This window comes from Pan paniscus, chromosome 11, assembly GCF_029289425.2.
Source record: "Pan paniscus chromosome 11, NHGRI_mPanPan1-v2.0_pri, whole genome shotgun sequence".
In the NCBI taxonomy this organism is placed as follows: Eukaryota; Metazoa; Chordata; class Mammalia; order Primates; family Hominidae; genus Pan; species Pan paniscus.
This window is the reverse complement of record NC_073260.2, coordinates 27,000,667-27,018,120: the sequence shown is the minus strand read 5'-3', so window position 1 is coordinate 27,018,120 and position 17,454 is coordinate 27,000,667. Positions and strand designations below refer to the sequence as shown.

The window sequence follows — 17,454 nt, the reverse complement described above, 5'->3', positions numbered from 1 at the left end:
CACCGATCAAAGGAGACAGGGTCATTTATAACCTGACGCGTCCACCCTACTGCTGTGTCCGGTTTCCATTGGCTGGAACGGGACCTCACGTTCTGTATTTGTCCTGGTTGGCTAGCAACTTAGAACTTTTTTTTAAAAAGAGGCAAAGGCAGAGGAGAACAAAGGAAGGAGGAGGTAACTTGTGGAATGCTGAGAAAGGTAAAAAACCTTCAAATAAGGAAGAGGAACAGGCTATGACCTAATGCTTGCTTGGACCAGTATATGCATGCCAGGGCAAATATTTAGGCTAAATTGTGGGAGCTAAGAACTTAAAGTACATTATTTCTTTATCACGGCTAGCAGATATTTAAGAATGTTAGTACGGGTCTTTGAATACATTTTGCTTCTAAAGAAGTTACTATTTATTCCTAATTAGACAGGGAGGAAAGTCTTTGAAGAGGAACCTCTAGTTTTTACACCAGCTCACTTTATTCATTTACTCAAATGCCTTACAGGTCTTTGAGTTTGCAACCCCAAGTAAGTAAAATAATTCATGAAAGGTACTAAAAACAGAGTCTGGCACATAGTTAAGTTTTCAGTAAACGTAACTATTTTATTCGGCTGAAGGTATCAGTATCTAAGTGTGGTGCTAAGAGTTTTCAATATAATATACAAGAGGGCATGCTACTGTGACAGATGCACCTGATGTAGGATTAGCAATGTTGAGGTCCAGGCCAGCAAAGTGCAGAGGGAAAGGTCTTGTCCCATAGATCAAAGGAAAGCTCATGTTTAGAATGTAAATGAAATGAGCTCTTTCCTTTGAGTGTAAAATATGGTCTTATTTACTGGAGTAGATTTAGTTTGTTTCTTCTTGATGCTTCGAGTTGCAGTTTCACTGTTTTAATGAAACTCAGCTGTAATATTGTTTGCCCCACCTCACCTCACCTCCATAAAAGTGAAGCATCTTTGGAAATGAAAACAGTTATCTACCAAAACCCCTCTAGTGGTATTGATTATATTTGGTAAGCTTGGTAAGATGTTGCTGTTTTTAACACCAGTATTGTACATTTGGTAATTAAAAAACTGACTTGAAAGAAGAATGAACTAGTTCATTCACAGCTCCTGGCTCAGGGTAAAGAAAAAAAAAAAGAATGGATAAGTTCAGAGTCCCAGAAGTCCTAGAAGTCATTGAATGTAAATGAAAGCTAAATTTGTAGCTAAAATAAAGCTATAAATTAAGCTATAATATATTATTTAGCTGCTGACATTATATAAAAATTAACATTTTAGAAATATTGGATCTGAATCTTAAATAAATTACCTACCTTAATGAGTGACTTTTTAAAAATAAAGCTATGTATTGCACCCAAAGGCATATTTTATATTGGTGAAAATTAAATTTGGGAATGTAATGAGAGTTATATTACTAAATTACAGTTCCAATGTAGTAGAAGTACTATGCCTATTAAGATGAAATAAATCAGCATACATAATACTAACAACAGCGATTGTTTATTTCATGTTTAGTATATACATTGTCCTAAGTATCTCATATATATCATCTAATTTTAATCTCTTGGTCAATCATAGAAGGTAGTGAGTATTACCAACATTTGCAGAGGAGAGAACTGAGCATTAGAATGCTATACAATTTTCCCAAGATCACACAATGAAGGGGCAGAAGCAGAATTTGAACCCTGGTCTGTCTGACTTGAACACTCATGTTATTTACCACTGTGCTGACCGACAAGTATATTAACTATCTCTGAAAATTACATATGTGTGTTAGGGAGGCAGAATTTGGGATGGTTGTGGTTGCGGATAACCTCATTTGGGCTTAAGGCTAGTATGTCAAGGATTTGTTTTTTTCCATCAAGCGGATCATGTTGTCAGGCCATTAAGCAGAATTTCAAAGGATGAAAATTAGTTGCTTTTTCTGTCTTAATTCTAGAAAGCAAACAAAAGTACCCTATGAACAAAACAAACAAACAGTTCCTTACAGATTTCTGAGCAAGTTCAGTTACTCTGTAGGAGTAGTTTAAAATGTATCTTGGCCGAGCGCGGGTGGATCACGAGGTCAGGAGTCGAGACCATCCTGGCTAACACGGTGAAACCCCGTCTCTACTAAAAATACAAAAAATTAGCCGGACGTGGTGGCGGGCGCCTTGTAGTCCCAGCTACTCAGGAGACTGAAGCAGGAGAATGGCGTGAACCTGGGAGGCGGAGCTTGCAGTGAGTGATTGTGCCACTTCACTCCAGCCTGGGCAACAGAGCCAGACTCCGTCTCAAAAAAAAAAAAAAAAAGTGGATTGGCCCGGCATGATGGCTCACACTTGTAATCCTAGTACTTTGGGAGGCTGAGGCGGGTAGATCGCTTGAGTCCAGGAGTTTGAGACACGCCTGCGCCACATAGCAAGACCCTGTTTCTAAAAAAAAAAAAATTTACAAAAACTATCCAGGTAGCTGGGCATGCTGGCACATGCCCGTAGTCCCAGCTACTCAGGAGGCTGAGGTGAGAGGACCACTTGAGCTGGGGAGGCAGAGGCTACAATGAGATGTGATCATGCCACTGCACTCCAGCCTGGCAACAGAGAGACCCTGTCTTAAAATTAAAAAAAAAAAAAAAAAAAAGAGAAGTTGGCTGGTCGCAGTGGTTCACACCTGTAAACCTATAATCCTGGCACTTCGGGAGTCTGAGGTAGGAGGAGTGCTTGAGTCCAAGGGGTTCAAGACCAGCCTGGGCAACAAAGCTAGACCCTGTCTCTAAAAAAAAAAAAAGTACAAAAATTAGCTGGGCATGGTGGTGCACACCTGTAGTTCCAGCTACTCGGAAAACTGAGGTGGGAGGATTGCTTGAGCCCAGGAGCCCAGGAGCTCAAGGCTTTAGTGAACTGTGATCGAGTCATGCACTCCAGCCTGGGCAACAGAGCAAGGCCCCCTCTCTTAAAAAAAAAAAAGTGGAGAAATTGTTAGAAAGCTATTAAATTTGGCTTGTATTTTCTTTTGCTTTCAGATCTAAAGCATGTATTCCTTATTTGAAAAAGAGTAAAGTTGCTCATATCCTCAATATCAGTCCACCACTGAACCTAAATCCAGTTTGGTTCAAACAGCACTGTGGTAGGTGGTAGGTGGTAGGGTGAGGGGATGGTTTGTGCTTAATTTGTTTTGAATTAAATCTGTGTATGTCTGATGTAATCACAATCTGCACATAACATTCAGCATTGAATTTTCTATGCCAAATCATTAAGTGGCATTTGGAAAGTAGATTCTTCATCTTTTATCTGTAATTTAAAAAATTGAGGCATAATTTACATTCAATAAAATGCACAGCTCTTAATGGTTCAGTTTGATGAGTTTTGAGAAATGTATATAACCAACACCCAAATCAAGATACAGATTTTTACCATTTCAGAAAGCTCTTTCATTTCCCAATGAGTGTGTTTTACTGTGTGTAATTTATTCATCTATAAAGTTGGTTAAAAACTATCTATGAGATACTTTATTTTTCTTAGACAGGTATGCACCTGTAGTCCTAGCTACTTGAAAGGCTGAGGTGGGAGGATTGCTTGAGCCCAGGAGTTTGAGGCTGCAGTGAGCTATGATCATGGCACTGCACTCCCGCCTGGGTGACAGAGCGAGACCCTGACTCTAAAAAAAAAAAAAATAAAAAATGACAAAAAAACCCTATTACCTTTCATAGCAAACTAATGGTTTAAGGTAAATATGCTAAGCAACAAGATTTACATATAGGTACCTCCTTTAAAATAGTTGTATCAAACACTTAGTTTTTATTTCAGCACAATTCACTAACATTTGGAAAGGCACTTGGAATGGGAACCCACAGAGCAAAACTGAAAGAAGTTCCACTTTAATTGACTAGGTTAAATACATTTGCAGCCTTTTTTTATTATTGTTTTACTAGCAGTAGTTTCCCTTTAAATAAACACTTTCATTCTTAAAAAAAAAAAAAGTCCAGGCATGGTGGCTCACATCTGTAATCCCAGCACTTTGGGAAGCCGAGACAGGCAGATCACTTGAGGTCAGGAGTTTGAGACCAGCCTGGCCAACATAGTGAAACTCCATCTCTACTAAAAATACAAAAATTAGCTGGGCATGGTGGCGCACACCTGTAATCCCAGCTACTCGGAGGCTGAGGCACAAGAATCACTTGAACCTGGGAGGTGGAGTTTGCAGTGAGCCAAGATTGCACCACTGTGCTCCAGCCTGGGCAACAGAGTGAAACTGTGCCTCAAAAAAAGAAACATATTAAGAGATAATAATGTAATTTACCCTCATAGTATTAAGAAAAATGAAAGTTTATTACCGTCACTTTTATTTTAATCAAATATTAGGAGGGAGATATATAAAACGATTTCATCTCTGTTCACTTCTATAAAACCTGTTCTTTACAATATAGTACAGTGAAAAGTTATATTTTAGATTATTGAAAAGAATTCTCAAAAATATATCAGGGAGGCTGGGTACGGTGGCTCATACCTGTAATCCCAGCACTTTGGGAGGCCAAGGCAGGTGGATTGCTTGAGCCCAGGAGTTCAAGACCAGGCTGGGCAATGTGGCAAAACCCTGTCTCTACAAAAAATTGAAAAATTAGCCAGGCTTGGTGGCACACACCCATAGTCCCAGCTACTCGGGAGGCTGAGGTGAGAGGATTGCTTGAGCCCAGGAGGTAGAGGCTGCAGTGAGTCGTAATCACACCACTGCACTCCAGCCTGAGTGACAGAGTGAGACCCTGTCTCAAAAAAAAAAAAAAAGGGTATGTGTATATATATGTATATATGTATGTGTGTGTATATACATGTGTGTATTACTATTTTCTTCCTGATATATATGTGTGCGTGGGTGTGTTGTATGTATATACATATATATACACATGTATATGTATATACACACATATATATACACATACATATGTATATACATACATGCACACATATATCAGGAAGAAAATAGTAATAGAAAAATTGGTTATTTCTACTCACAAGTTAATCAAATTAATTTCTTTTATAATTAAATTATTTTTTTTTTGTGGTTCTTTCAGCTTATACCATTGCTAAGTATGGTATGTCTATGTATGTGCTTGGAATGGCAGAAGAATTTAAAGGTGAAATCGCAGTCAATGCATTATGGCCTAAAACAGGTATGTATTTTTAAAAACTTCATTTGTTAGATTTTCATGTATTGTCCTTGACACTTAATATTATTTTTTGACAGAATCTCACGCTGTCATCCAGGCTGGAGTGCAGTGGTGTGATCTTGGCTCACTGCAACCTCTGCCTCCTGGGTTCAAGCAGTTCTTGTGCCTCAGCCTCCCAAGCAGCTGGGACTATAGGTGCACACCACCATGCCTGGCTAATTTTTTGTATTTTTAGTAGAGACAGGGTTTCACCATGTTGGCCAGGCTGGTCTCGAACTCCTCAAGTGATCCGCCCACCTTGGCCTCCCAAAGTGCTGGGATTACAAGCATGAGCCACCACGCCCGGCCTGTCCTTGACACTCTTGAGGTGCATCTTGGGTATGATAGGGTGAGAGTATGTAGACTGTTAACACTAACTTCAATCTGTTTGTTGGGAAACAAGTTCAACTTTTTATTGTACAACATAAGATCCTTTTCAATCATCTTCCTGCCTTGGCTTAGACTACATGAGTGACTCTTCAGCCAATAGCCTTTGTAGGAACATTGACCACCGGAACACTTTAAGAATCTTTTGAAGGCCAACAGGAGAAGCTGCACTTCCCCAACTCTTTCTCCATCTTTGTTTCTGGAACCTACCTAAATTCTGCAGATTCTCATACTTTTGTTTTCTCCTCACACATTCTAACAAATGCTTTTTAACATTTTTGTATTCTTACTGGCCTTGTCTTTTTCGTTTAGAAAAAGCTGGATTATCTTTCCTTTCACATGAATTCTTCTGAATTCACAGAGTACCTGGAACCCTGTGAGATGACAGAAGAACCTGTGTATGCCTGGGCTTGGTGTGCACATTTACAGTTATGATATAACAGAAGTTGATGGCTTCCTTGCTGGGCAATAAGATATATAAAAATGAGGGAAAGCCAGCAAAAATGAGAAAAAAGGAAAGCCTGTCTTTCTTATAGGTTCTTACCCTCTGCTTGTGTATCAGAGTAGCTTAAAGGAAGAAAAAGAGACGATAACATTTCACTACACATTTTTCCATGTACTAGTGGGTAATGCCCATGAAAACCTTAACTTCTTTTTATCTTAAGTGTAAATGGTGCTGGGTGTGGTTACAGATGGCTCATGCCATCCCAACACTTTGGGAGGCCAGGGTGGGCAGATCACTTGAGGCCAGGAGTTTGAGACAAGCCTGGGCAGCATGGCAAAACTCCATGTCTACTAAAAATAGGATAAATTAGCCAGTTACTTGGGAGGCTGAGGCATGAGAATCACTTGAACTTTGGAAACAGAGGTTGCAGTGAACCCAGATTGGACCACTGCACTCCATCCTGGGCAACAGAGCAAGACCCTGTCTCAACAACAACAACAAAATATGTAAATGGCAATCACATCCCAGAAAAGTATGTCTAATGATAAAGAGTATGCAGAGGGACTGGGTGTGGTGCCTCACTCCTGTAATCCTAGCACTTTGGGAGGCTGAGATTGGATGGGAGGATTACTTGAGGCTAGGAGTTTGAAACCAGCCTGGGCAACATAGTGAGGCCTCTAAAACAAACAAACAAACAAACAAAAAACTAGCTAGGTGTAGTGGCGCACACTTATAGCCCCAGCTGAGATGGGAGGATCACTTAAGTCTGGGGGTTGAAGGCTGCAGTGAGCCATGGTCATGCTGTTGCACTTCAGCCTCAGCGACAGAGTGAGACCCTGTCTCAATTAACCCACTTCCCCTTTGTCCCGAGAATACTCTTGTCTCTAATTCTAATGTAACATCATATACATTTCTGTTACATTAGGGTTTTCCCATTTGTCCCGAGAATACTCATCTCTAATTCTAATGTAACATCATATGCATTTCTGTTACATTAGGGTTAGAGACAAGTTCTGTTTAGAAATAACTCAATAACTTTTATGTTTTCACATTGAAAATCAGTCAGATTTGCTTCAGCCTCAACGTGTGTGTTTATGTAAAATTAAATGAGCGCTGGTAATTTTTTTTTTCCTAAACAGGAAGTGGGTTAAAAAACAAACAAAAAAAGAGAATGCATAGTGGGAACCACTTTTTCATTTCACTCTTTAAAAATTTAACAGGCCAGTTGCAGTGGCTCGTGCCTGTAATCCCAACACTTTGAGAAGCAGAGGCAGGAGGATCTCTTGAGCCCAGGAGTTCAAGACCAGCCTAGGCAACATAGTGAGACGCCATCTCTACAAAAAATTAAGTTAGCTGGGCACAGTGGAGCATGCCTGTGGTCACAGCTTCTCGTGAGGCTAAGATTGTAGGATTGCTTGAGCCCTGGAGATTAAGGCTGTAGTGAGCCGTGATCATGCCACTGTGCTCTAGCCTTTTGAGACAGGACAGAGTGAGATCCTGTCTCAAAAAAACAAACAAACAAAAATTGAACAGAAACTTGATTACACTCACATTGGAATTTAAACAGAAAATCAACATGGCCCCTCTACGAGGAACCACCTTAGGAATCAATACTGGTGTTTCTGCTCCTAGGGTAGTGCTCTGCCTGTAATAGTCACTCAGATCTTTGTAAATGCATGATATTTTTGGATTCCTTTGGAAAGTCTTCATATTCTTCATTACATTAAAAAAAATTTTTTTGTAGTTTTTTTTAGTGGAAAGGGGGTTTTGCCATATTGGCCAGGCTGGTCTTGAACTTCTTGCCTCAAGTGATATATCCTCCTCAGCCTCCCAAAGTGCTGGGATTACAGGCATGAGCCACTGCACCGGCCTCATTACATTTTTGAAAACATTTCTACTGATGGCAAATTGGAATCTTTTTCACTGAATTTGCCGGCAGAGGGGGTTTCTAGATGACTACTGGAATTCATGTCCCTGCCGTCCCTCCCTTTCCCCTGATTGGAGCAGCTGCTAGGGCGATGGGCAGGTGAGCCTAGGAAGGAATGAGTAAGACTTGATTCTGTAAGAGAAGGAACTTGAGAAGCTTGTGAAAGACTGTTCTCTCTGAGCTAGAGGACAGAATGGAGCCAGGTGAGAGAACTTGAGAAAGAACAGATACTCAGAAGGGCTTTGACCATGGAGATCTGAGGATTCAACAGGGTGACTCAACAGGCAAGATAAGTATTTCCTATCCTTGAGGAGTAGAAGTGAGGAGACCTCGGAGACTTCTTCAAGTCCCAAAATAGATTCAGTGACTGGTATATCTGATACGATAACTTACTACTGCTGGCAAAGCTGGCATCATTTAAACTATCCCGGGCGACAGAGTGAGACTGTCTCAAAAAACAAACAAACAAACGAACGAACTATATAAGGGTGAACGGTGCTATAAGGAAACAAAGAAAAATTGCAGTACAGCTAAGAGGACCCAATATCCAGACATGGAAAAAATAAACAGAACACCAACACCCAGAATAGCAGTTTTCAGTGAAATCAAACTGCTAAAGAAAAAATATCTCAATTTAAAAACAAAAATCCTGACATAAGAGATTGAAATATAATATGAAAAATGCTCTCTGGAACTAAAAATAGATTGTGTTTTTAAAATATACATATATATATGTAATAGTTGAAGGGTTGGCTGTTGAGTAGCACCTGGGTAAGCAGCTTGGATATTCTAGTGCAAGAAGTGTCTCAGAAGAGCAGAAACACCCTGAAGTAAATGGAGAGAGACTTAGAGGACACATCCGGGGAACTTCACATGCAAATACCAGGAGTCCCAGAAGGAGGTCTGGAAAGAGAACAAATAGAGGAGAAACAATAATTGAATGAATAATAGGAAACAGTTCCCTTGAGCTGAAGAAAGACCGATATGGATGTAGACTAAAAGGTTTACCAAATTTGAGGCTGAATTTATGAGGGGGAGAAAGACATCTGGGAGAACCTCAGAATTTCAAGGATAAAAAAATCTTCCAAGCCTTCAGGCAGAATATATGTTACTTACAAAGGAAAATGATTGCAGACTCTTTTATCTTCAATGCCAGAAACTAGAAGGCAGTGGAATAACATCTGTACGTTGCTGATACAAAGGGACTTAGCCAAGATAGTTACTTATTGACAAGATGAAGGGAAGATATGTGGATATGCTACCACACTTGAGAAGAGTCTTGTAGAAAGGGCTGTTAACCAAGCAGCAAATCTGTCAGAACAGAGAGTTTTCAAGATAGGAGTCAGAAAAAAGAGGAGAGAAAATAATGGCTAGCAAATAAACCTGTAGATATTTAATATATGGTCAAATGTACATGGATTATATAGAATAACTGGGAATATGAAATGCAAGTACCAAATAACAACTCCCTATATTGAAGAGACAAGAGAAAAGTTTAATAATTGTCTCTAGCCAAAAGCACTACACTGTCTTCAAAACCTGGAATTTGGGGAAGAGGGAAATGTGGAAGTCATTGAATTCTTTTCTTTTCTTTTTTTTGAGACGGAGTTTCGTTCTTGTCGCCCAGGCTGGAGAGCAGTGGCACAATCTCGGCTCACTGCAACCTCTGCCTCCTGAGTAGCTGGGTTTACAGGCGTTTGCCACCATGCCCAGCAAATTTTTGTATTTTTAGTAGAGAGGGGGTTTCACCATGTTGGCCAGGCAGGTCCCAAACTCCTGACCTCAGGGATCCACCTGCCTCGGCCTCCCAAAGTGCTGGGATTACAGGTGTGAGCCACTGCCCCAGGCCAGAAGTCCCTGAATTCTAAAGGACTTATATGAGCATGGGAACATTAGGGAAGGGAACACTTTCTAACCGTCTCGTTTTGAGGCAGCTACAATTCTAGATGGTATCTTTGTTGTTGTTTGTTTTTTGAGACAGAGTCTCACTCTGTCGCCCAGGCTGTGTGCAGTGGCACAATTGGCTCACTGCAACCTCTGCCTCTGAGGCTCAAGCGATTCTTGTGCCTCAGCCTCCCGAATGGCTGGGATTACAGGCACTCGCCCCCACGCCCAGCTAATTTTTATATTTTTAGTAGAGACAGGGTTTCACCATGTTGGCCAGGCTGGTCTGAAACTCCTGACCTCAGATGATCCTCCTGCCTTGGCCTCCCAAAGTGCTGGGATTACAGGCCTGAGCCACCACACCTGGCCTAGATGGTATCTTTTAAAAAAATTAGACTGGGCGCAGTGGCTCACGCCTGTAATCCCAGCACTTTAGGAGGCTGAGGTGGGCGGATCACGAGGTCAGGAGATTGAGACCATCCTGGCTAACATGGTGAAACCCCATCTCTACTAAAAATACAGAAAAATTAGCCGGGCATAGTGGCGGGCGCCTGTAATCCCAGCTACTTGGGAGGCTGAGGCAGGAGAATGGCATGAACCTGGGAGGCAGAGCTTGCAGTGAGCCGAGATCGTGCCACTGCACTCCAGCCGGGGCGACAGAGCGAGACTCCATCTCAAAAAAAAAAAAAAAAAATTATATTTTCTGTTTGGTGCTAGGGTGTATAGAAATGTTTTTGCATTTAAACATTATAGGCAGCTACCTTTCTAAACTTTCTTGTTGAGTCTAATAATTTATCTAGAGTCTCCTGGATTTTCTGTGCAGGTAATAATATAATCTATAATAATATTCCAATTCTTACATCCTTGGTTTCCTTTTTCTTGCTTTACTGCACTCTCCTCTCTCTTCCTCTCTAGCCTTCACCAGTAGTTTTCTCTTGACTTATTGAGAGCCCAGCAATGCTTTTAAGAAATGTTTATTGCTTATTTATAGTTTTATTGTAATAAGACAGCCCTTTAGAGTATATAAGTCACCATATAGTTGATCCATGAACAATGTGGTATTAGGGATGCTGGCTCCTAGCAGTGAAAAAAAGAAAACATATTTCCAAAAGCAGAAGACTAGTCCTATCCATTTTTAATTAAATATATTACTAGATATTTTATATTTTTATTTTTTCAATATATTTTCTAATTTGTTAAAGTATATATTAACATAAAAACTATATACCTTTATTACAAATATACTAGTAAACTGAACTCTCTTATTAGTACTGAAGTTTTCTGCAGATTCTCCTAGTTTTTTTAGGTTTAAAGTCTTATCACAAAAAGTGACAACTGTGTTTCTGCCTTTTTGTTACATGTTAAATTATTTTTCCATTTCTTATTAGATTAGCTAATCCTTTTAGAACAATGTTGAATAGTAACAATGATGGGACCTATATTTGTTGTGTTCTTGTCAATAATGGGAATGCTTTTCATCATAATATATATGCAGTTTCTTCCCTTTTTTTAACTTCAGTTCTTGCATCCTTTCTACTACTTAATGCTGTGTTAGTATTAAATGTGATAGTTAAAGCTTTAAGGTCTTACTTGATTTGCTGGAAATTTTTGTGTAATGTTCCTATCTACTAAGTGGACTTGGTAAGTTGGTAACTTATTCTGAACTACCATAAAATCTCCATGTAAGTTTTTAAATGCTTATTAAAATTGAAATATTACTTTTTAGTCATATCTCAAACTTGGAACTATTGGAGAATTAAGCAATACCATATTGTTTCTGCCCTTAGTGGTTTACAAATTTTGTTAGGGCAAATAAACCATACAAATATAATGCAACCAGAGAAGTAATCTACCTAGATACTCCTCAAATGTGTGAACTCTTGATTGTAAAGTTCAAATAGATTTCCATAATCTGTTAATTATGGAAATTAATTCCATCTGTATCTTTTCTTCTGTGAGAGCCTTTGAGCTTTCATATTCTTGGTGTCACATTTTGTTTAATTTTCTTATTAGCATACTTATTCTGTATTCCAGATTCTCAATTAACCATATAATATAGTTCACGTAAAGAAATGATAGAACTGATTTTTATTTATTTATTTTGAGATAAGATCTTGCCCTGTTACCCAGGCTGGAGTGCAGTGGCATGATCACAATCGCTCACTGCAGCCTTGACCTCCTGGGCTGAAGCCATCTTCCTGCCTCAACCTCCTAAATAGCTAGAACCACAGGTGCATACCACCATGCCCAGCTAGTTTTTCAGTTTTTGTGTGTGTGTGTGTGTTTGTGGAGATGGGGTCTTGCCATGTTATTCAGGCTGGTCTCGAACTCCTGGGCTCAGGAAATCCTTGCACCTTGGCCTCCCAAATTGTTGGCATTACAGGCGTGAGCTACTGTGCCCTGCTAGAACTAATTTTGATAAAATATCCAAACATCACATTAGTATTTAAAATTATTCAGTTTCTCTTTGCTTCTTTGGGTTTGTGGCACCCTGGTCACCCCCATCTGGCTGTGATAGCCTCTGTAGTCCGTGGGCTGGCAGTTTGCTCTTCTTCTAAGGTTTCTTTCCCTACACAATCCCCACTTTCTGGTAAGCCTTCTTTTTTTTTTTTTTTTTGAGACGGAGTCTTGCTCTGTCGCCCAGGCTGGAGTGCAGTGGCATGATCTCAGCTCACTGTAACCTCTGTCTCCCGGGTTCAAGCGATTCTCATGCCTCAGTCTCCCAAGTAGCTGGGACTTCAGGCGCCTTTCACTATGCCTGGCTAATTTTTGTATTTTTAGTAGGGACAGGGTTTCACCATTTTGGCCAGGCTAGTCTCAAACTCCTGACCTCAGGTGATCCACCCGCCTTGGTCTCCCAAAGTGCTGGGATTATAGGCATGAGCCACTGCTCCTTGCCCTGGCAAGGTTTCTATGAGGTCTGTTAGGTGTACATCCTGCAGCTTATTGGTTTAAAATGTACTAGCCTGTGATGTGGTCTCTTTGGGGCCAATTGGGAGAAAGAAAAATCGATAGTGCAGCAGTTTTGATACTGAATATTGACAGGTGTCTTTATGAAATAAAGAACCAGTCCCTCGAAAAAACAAAAATAAAATAATTAAGTTTCTGTATTGCACATATACTTCTTAGCTGTGTGAGCTGCAGTAGCTGTCTGTACCTAGCTTCCCCTTATATAAAATTAGGTATTATAAATAACCTCTAAAGCCCTTCGTTGCATATTTTTCAAACTTTTAATTATGAAAAAAGTCAAATATATGTACAAACATGTATACAAGTAGGGAGAGTAGTACATCACGTACTATTCCGCTTCAGCGATTTCACCACATGGCCAATCTAGTTTTACCAGCCCTCACATTTCCATCTCCCTTTAACCCCACTTCTAACCTCACCAGATTATTATATTATATTATTAATTAATTAATTGATTAATTATTTTTTCGAGACAGAGTCTCACTCTGTCACCCAGGCTGGAGTGCAGTGGCGCGATCTCAGCCCACTGCAGCCTCCACCTCCCAGGTTTAAGTGATTCTCCTGCCCCAGCCTCCCGAGTAGCTGGGATTATAGGCGCCCACCGCTGTGCCCAGCTAATTTTTGTATCTTTAGTAGAGAGGGTGTTTTGCCATGTTGGCCAGGCTGGTCTCGAACTCCTGACCTCAAGTGATCCACCCGCCTCGGCCTCCCAAAGTGCTGGGATTACAGGCCTGAGCCACTGCGCCTGGCCCTCACCACATTATTTTTAAGCAGATCTCAATCATAGCATCATTTCATCTGTACATACTTCAATATGTATTTTTAAATGATTCGGTCTCTTTAAAAAGACAAAATTATTATCATAGCTAACAAACATACCTTAATATCATCTAATATCTAGTCAGTGTTCAAATTCCCTCAAGTGTCTCATAAATGTTTTCTTTGCAGTTGGTTTATTTACATCAGGATCTAAATTGTTCCATACATTGCATTTGTTTGATACGTCTCAAGTGTTTTTAATCTAAGGCAGTTACACTCATTTTTTTTCTTGCCACTTATTTCTTGAAAAACCAGGTCGTTTATCTTATAGGAGTTCTGTCATTCCAGATTTTCCTGATTCTCCCAGTCGTATCATTTAACATCTTTCTATATCCTGTAAGGACCCTTATATTAGTATATTGTTTATTCCCATTCTTCTTTCTTCTGGCATTATTTTATTTATTCATTCATCATCCAACAACTATTGATTGGACAGTTATCACGCAGCAGACATGGGTACTGGGGATACTTCTTTGGCCTTTTTACCTAGTGTATGTCTAGGTTGGTAGAAGTTAGGTTTTAAAAGCATATTTAATCCAGCATTTATGCAAAGTATTATTAAAGCCCTGGTGGTACTCTTCAACTGAACTGCCGCATATAGCTGTGTGGAACATATCCAGAGTTCTAGTTTAGGAACAAATGAAGGATTTCTTTTCATTGTTGCTTCCTATCTGCTATGTACTGGATAAAGGGAGTTCCCCGGCTCCAAGCAGTACTGAAGATTCTGTGGCCTGTGGTGTAGACGATGGGAAACAAAGGACTATGGGTGAGAATTTACTGAGTACTGGGGCATGCTGCTGAGGTAACTCTTAGGAATATTTGACGGTTGCAGCCAGCTTTCCAATCACCATCTTTCTTTTTCTTCTAAGTAGTCCAGGAATCAGTTTGGTTAAATTCTTTTCTTCTGCAATTTGACCAAGACTCCTTTCTTCCCTGGTCCCCACTGTGGGACCAAAACCATGTTTTGTTGCTTCTTTGTTTCCTTTATGTTTCTGTAGCAGACAATTCTTTTAAGATTTTCTGAAGAGTGTTGTTTTTTGCAGTGGGGAAAAAGATGAGAGTGAAAAAGGCACTTCTTCAATAATTCTCAAACTATATGTCAAGACTCGTTGGTGAGGCATGAAATCAATTTAGTGGATTGTGAAATTGATTTAGTGAGTAGCAGCCAGAGTTTTTTTGTTGTTGTTTTGTTTTATTTCTAGTGGAATCGAATAGAAAATATTAGAGTGGATTGCATGGAGGAAGGGTCAGTGTTGTTTTATAAGCTTTTGTTTCATATATGAAAATGTTACTTATTATGGGTCACAGCCAAAAAACTTAAAAGCTTACACTTTATGGTGCCTCTCTTTTTCAACTTCTTTGCCTTTTCTCACCCTTTCTCAATTACCCTTCCTCACATCATTGTTGTCATTAAAGTTGATACAGAGAGTTAGGAAGTTAAAAAGGGAGGTCTCTGAGGTAACAAAGTTCTAACATGTTATTTTCCCTCTTTGTACCTCCCTTATGTTACTTGTCACTTTCTTTTTTAATTTTTGAGACAGTCTTGCTCTGTTGCCCAGGCTGGAGTGCAGTGGTGCGATCTTGGCTCACTGCAACCTCTGCCTCCCAGGTTCAAGCGATTCTCAGGCCACAGCCTCCCAAGTAGCTGGGATTTCAGGCGCAGGCCACCATGCCCAGCTAATTTTTGTATTTTTAGTAGAGATGGGGTTTCACCATGTTGGCCAGGCTAATCTTGAACTCCTGACCTTAGGAGATCTGCCTGCCTTAGCCTCCAAAAGTGCGGGGATTACAGGCATGAGCCACTGTGCCCAGCTGACTTCTCACTTTACATTCATTCATTTTCCAAACATTCATTCTTACATGCCAGGCACAGTTCTCTGCACTATTCACTTGTTATGCATTCGACAGATAATGTATTAACTATCTACTCGGTGCAAGGCAACATGGGTACTAAGATGAATGTGACACAATCCTTACCCTCAAGGAGTTTACCATTTAGTGTGGGAGATTTAAGAGTTTGTTACCACCATTTGTGCTTTGTCCTCCCCCCTGCCCTTTCCTCTACTTCCCTAACCTGTAGGTCTTTGGGATCCTGGGGTAACAAAGTCAGAAAAAGCCTTCTTTGACTCTTAAGAATTTTAAATTTTATTCATACAATAAACATTCATCGGACACTTATTTTATGCCAAGCTGTGCTCTGTTTGCTGAAGATACATCAGAGAACAAAAGAGATATCAATCTCTGTCCTTATGGAACTTATAGTCTAATTGGGAGAGATACAATAGACAACATGATGAATGGCAAAGTATATAGTATGCTAGAAGGTAATATGCTATGAAAAACAGAACAAAGGAAGGGGGATTGGAGTCTCAGCCATTGAGGAAGGAAGGTGGCAATTTAAAATAGAGTAGAAAGGTTTGGCATTAGGCCAGGAGTGTTGGCTCCTGCTTGTAATCCCAACACTTTGGGAGGTCAAAGCAGGCCGATCGCTGGAGCCCAGGAGTTCGAGACCAGCCTGAGCAACATGGCAGAACTCCGTATCTACAAAAAGTAGCAGGGTGTGGTGGTGTGCGCCTGTCGTCCCAACTACTCAGGGGGCTGAGGCAGGAGGATCACCTGAGCCTTAGGAGATCAAGGCTGCAGTGAGCCGTGATCATACCACTGCACTCCAGCCTGGGCAACAGAGTTAAACCCTATCTCAAAAAAAAAAAAGAAAGAAAAGAGATGTTTGGCCTTTCTGAGAGTGCCAAGTCCTAACCGTCAGACCACCAGGGAAGGTAGGTTTGGCCTTTCTGAGAAGGTGACGTTTGAGCATAGACTTCGACATTTGAGCATACCGTTAGTCTTGGGGGTAATACGGTTAGCCAAAGGTTATCTGAGGGAAAACATGCAAGGCAGAGGAAGCAGCAGTGGATAGGTCCTGTGGACTAGTACGGCTGGCACGATGCAAGAGCAGGGAGAAGACCAGTATCGCCAGAGTGAGGGAAGACGAGTAGAAAATGAGACGATGTCCATAAGGAAATGGGGGTCAGATGTGATAGGCCCTTGCCAAGACTTGGTCTTAGATTACTCTGGGTGAAATGAGGAGCTGTTTCAGGTTTTCAAGCAGAGAAGGGACCTGATCAAACCTAAATGTTTAAAAAACCTCTCTGGCTATTCTGATGAGCCTAGATTCTTGAGGGGCAAAGTGGGGAACAGTTAGGAGGCTATTGCAGGAACTGAGGCACAGATTTTGGTGGCTGTGACCAGGATGACAGCAGTAAAGGTGGTGGAGAGTGGCCAGATTCTGATATATTTTCAAGGTAGAACCAACAGTATCTGCTGATGGATTGCCTTTGGGATGTGAGAGAAAGAGTCAACAGTGACTCCAAGATTTCTGGAAAATAGCCTGGTGCGGTGGCTCGCATCTGTAATCCCAGCACTTTGGGGAGGCCCAGGTGGGTGAATCACCTGAGGTCAAGAGTTCGAGACCAGCCTGGCCAACATGGTGAAACCCCATCTCTACTAAAAACAAAAAATTAGCCTGGCATGGTGACGCGTGCCTGTAGTCCCATCCACTCAGGAGGCTGAGGCAGAAGAATTGCTTGAACCCGGGAGGTGGAGGTTACAGTGAGCCGAGATCACGCCAGTACACTCCAGCCTGGGTGACAGAGTGAGATTCCAACTCAAAAAAAAAAAAAAAAAAAAAAAAAAAAAATTAAAAAAATAAAGATTTCTGGCTTGAGTTACTAGAACAGTGGAGTCGCCAGGAACTGAGATGGAGAAAGCTGCAGATAGAGCAGATGGAGGGCAAGCTTAGGAATTCAGTGTGGGGTGTTGTGTTTGAACATCCAAGTGGGGACAGTCATT

At 40.7% G+C, this 17,454-nt stretch overlaps 1 protein-coding gene across 4 annotated transcripts in view; it reads left to right on the top strand.

Annotated features, from left to right (window-relative positions):
- The window catches only part of HSDL2 (hydroxysteroid dehydrogenase like 2), a 94,188-nt gene that overhangs the window by 35,650 nt on the left and 41,084 nt on the right, over positions 1 to 17,454 (top strand). For 3 of the 4 annotated variants that reach the window (XR_010109101.1, XM_003810855.6, XM_034928858.3), the window contains exons 5-6: positions 2,993 to 3,096; positions 5,039 to 5,137. Coding sequence is in view for 3 of the 4 variants with exons in the window: in XM_003810855.6 (XP_003810903.1) it covers positions 2,993 to 3,096; positions 5,039 to 5,137 (203 nt within the window). In the remaining variant the exon portion in view is untranslated. The remainder of the gene's footprint in view (positions 1 to 2,992; positions 3,097 to 5,038; positions 5,138 to 17,454) is intronic. The other variant, XM_003810857.5, reaches the window with a different exon arrangement.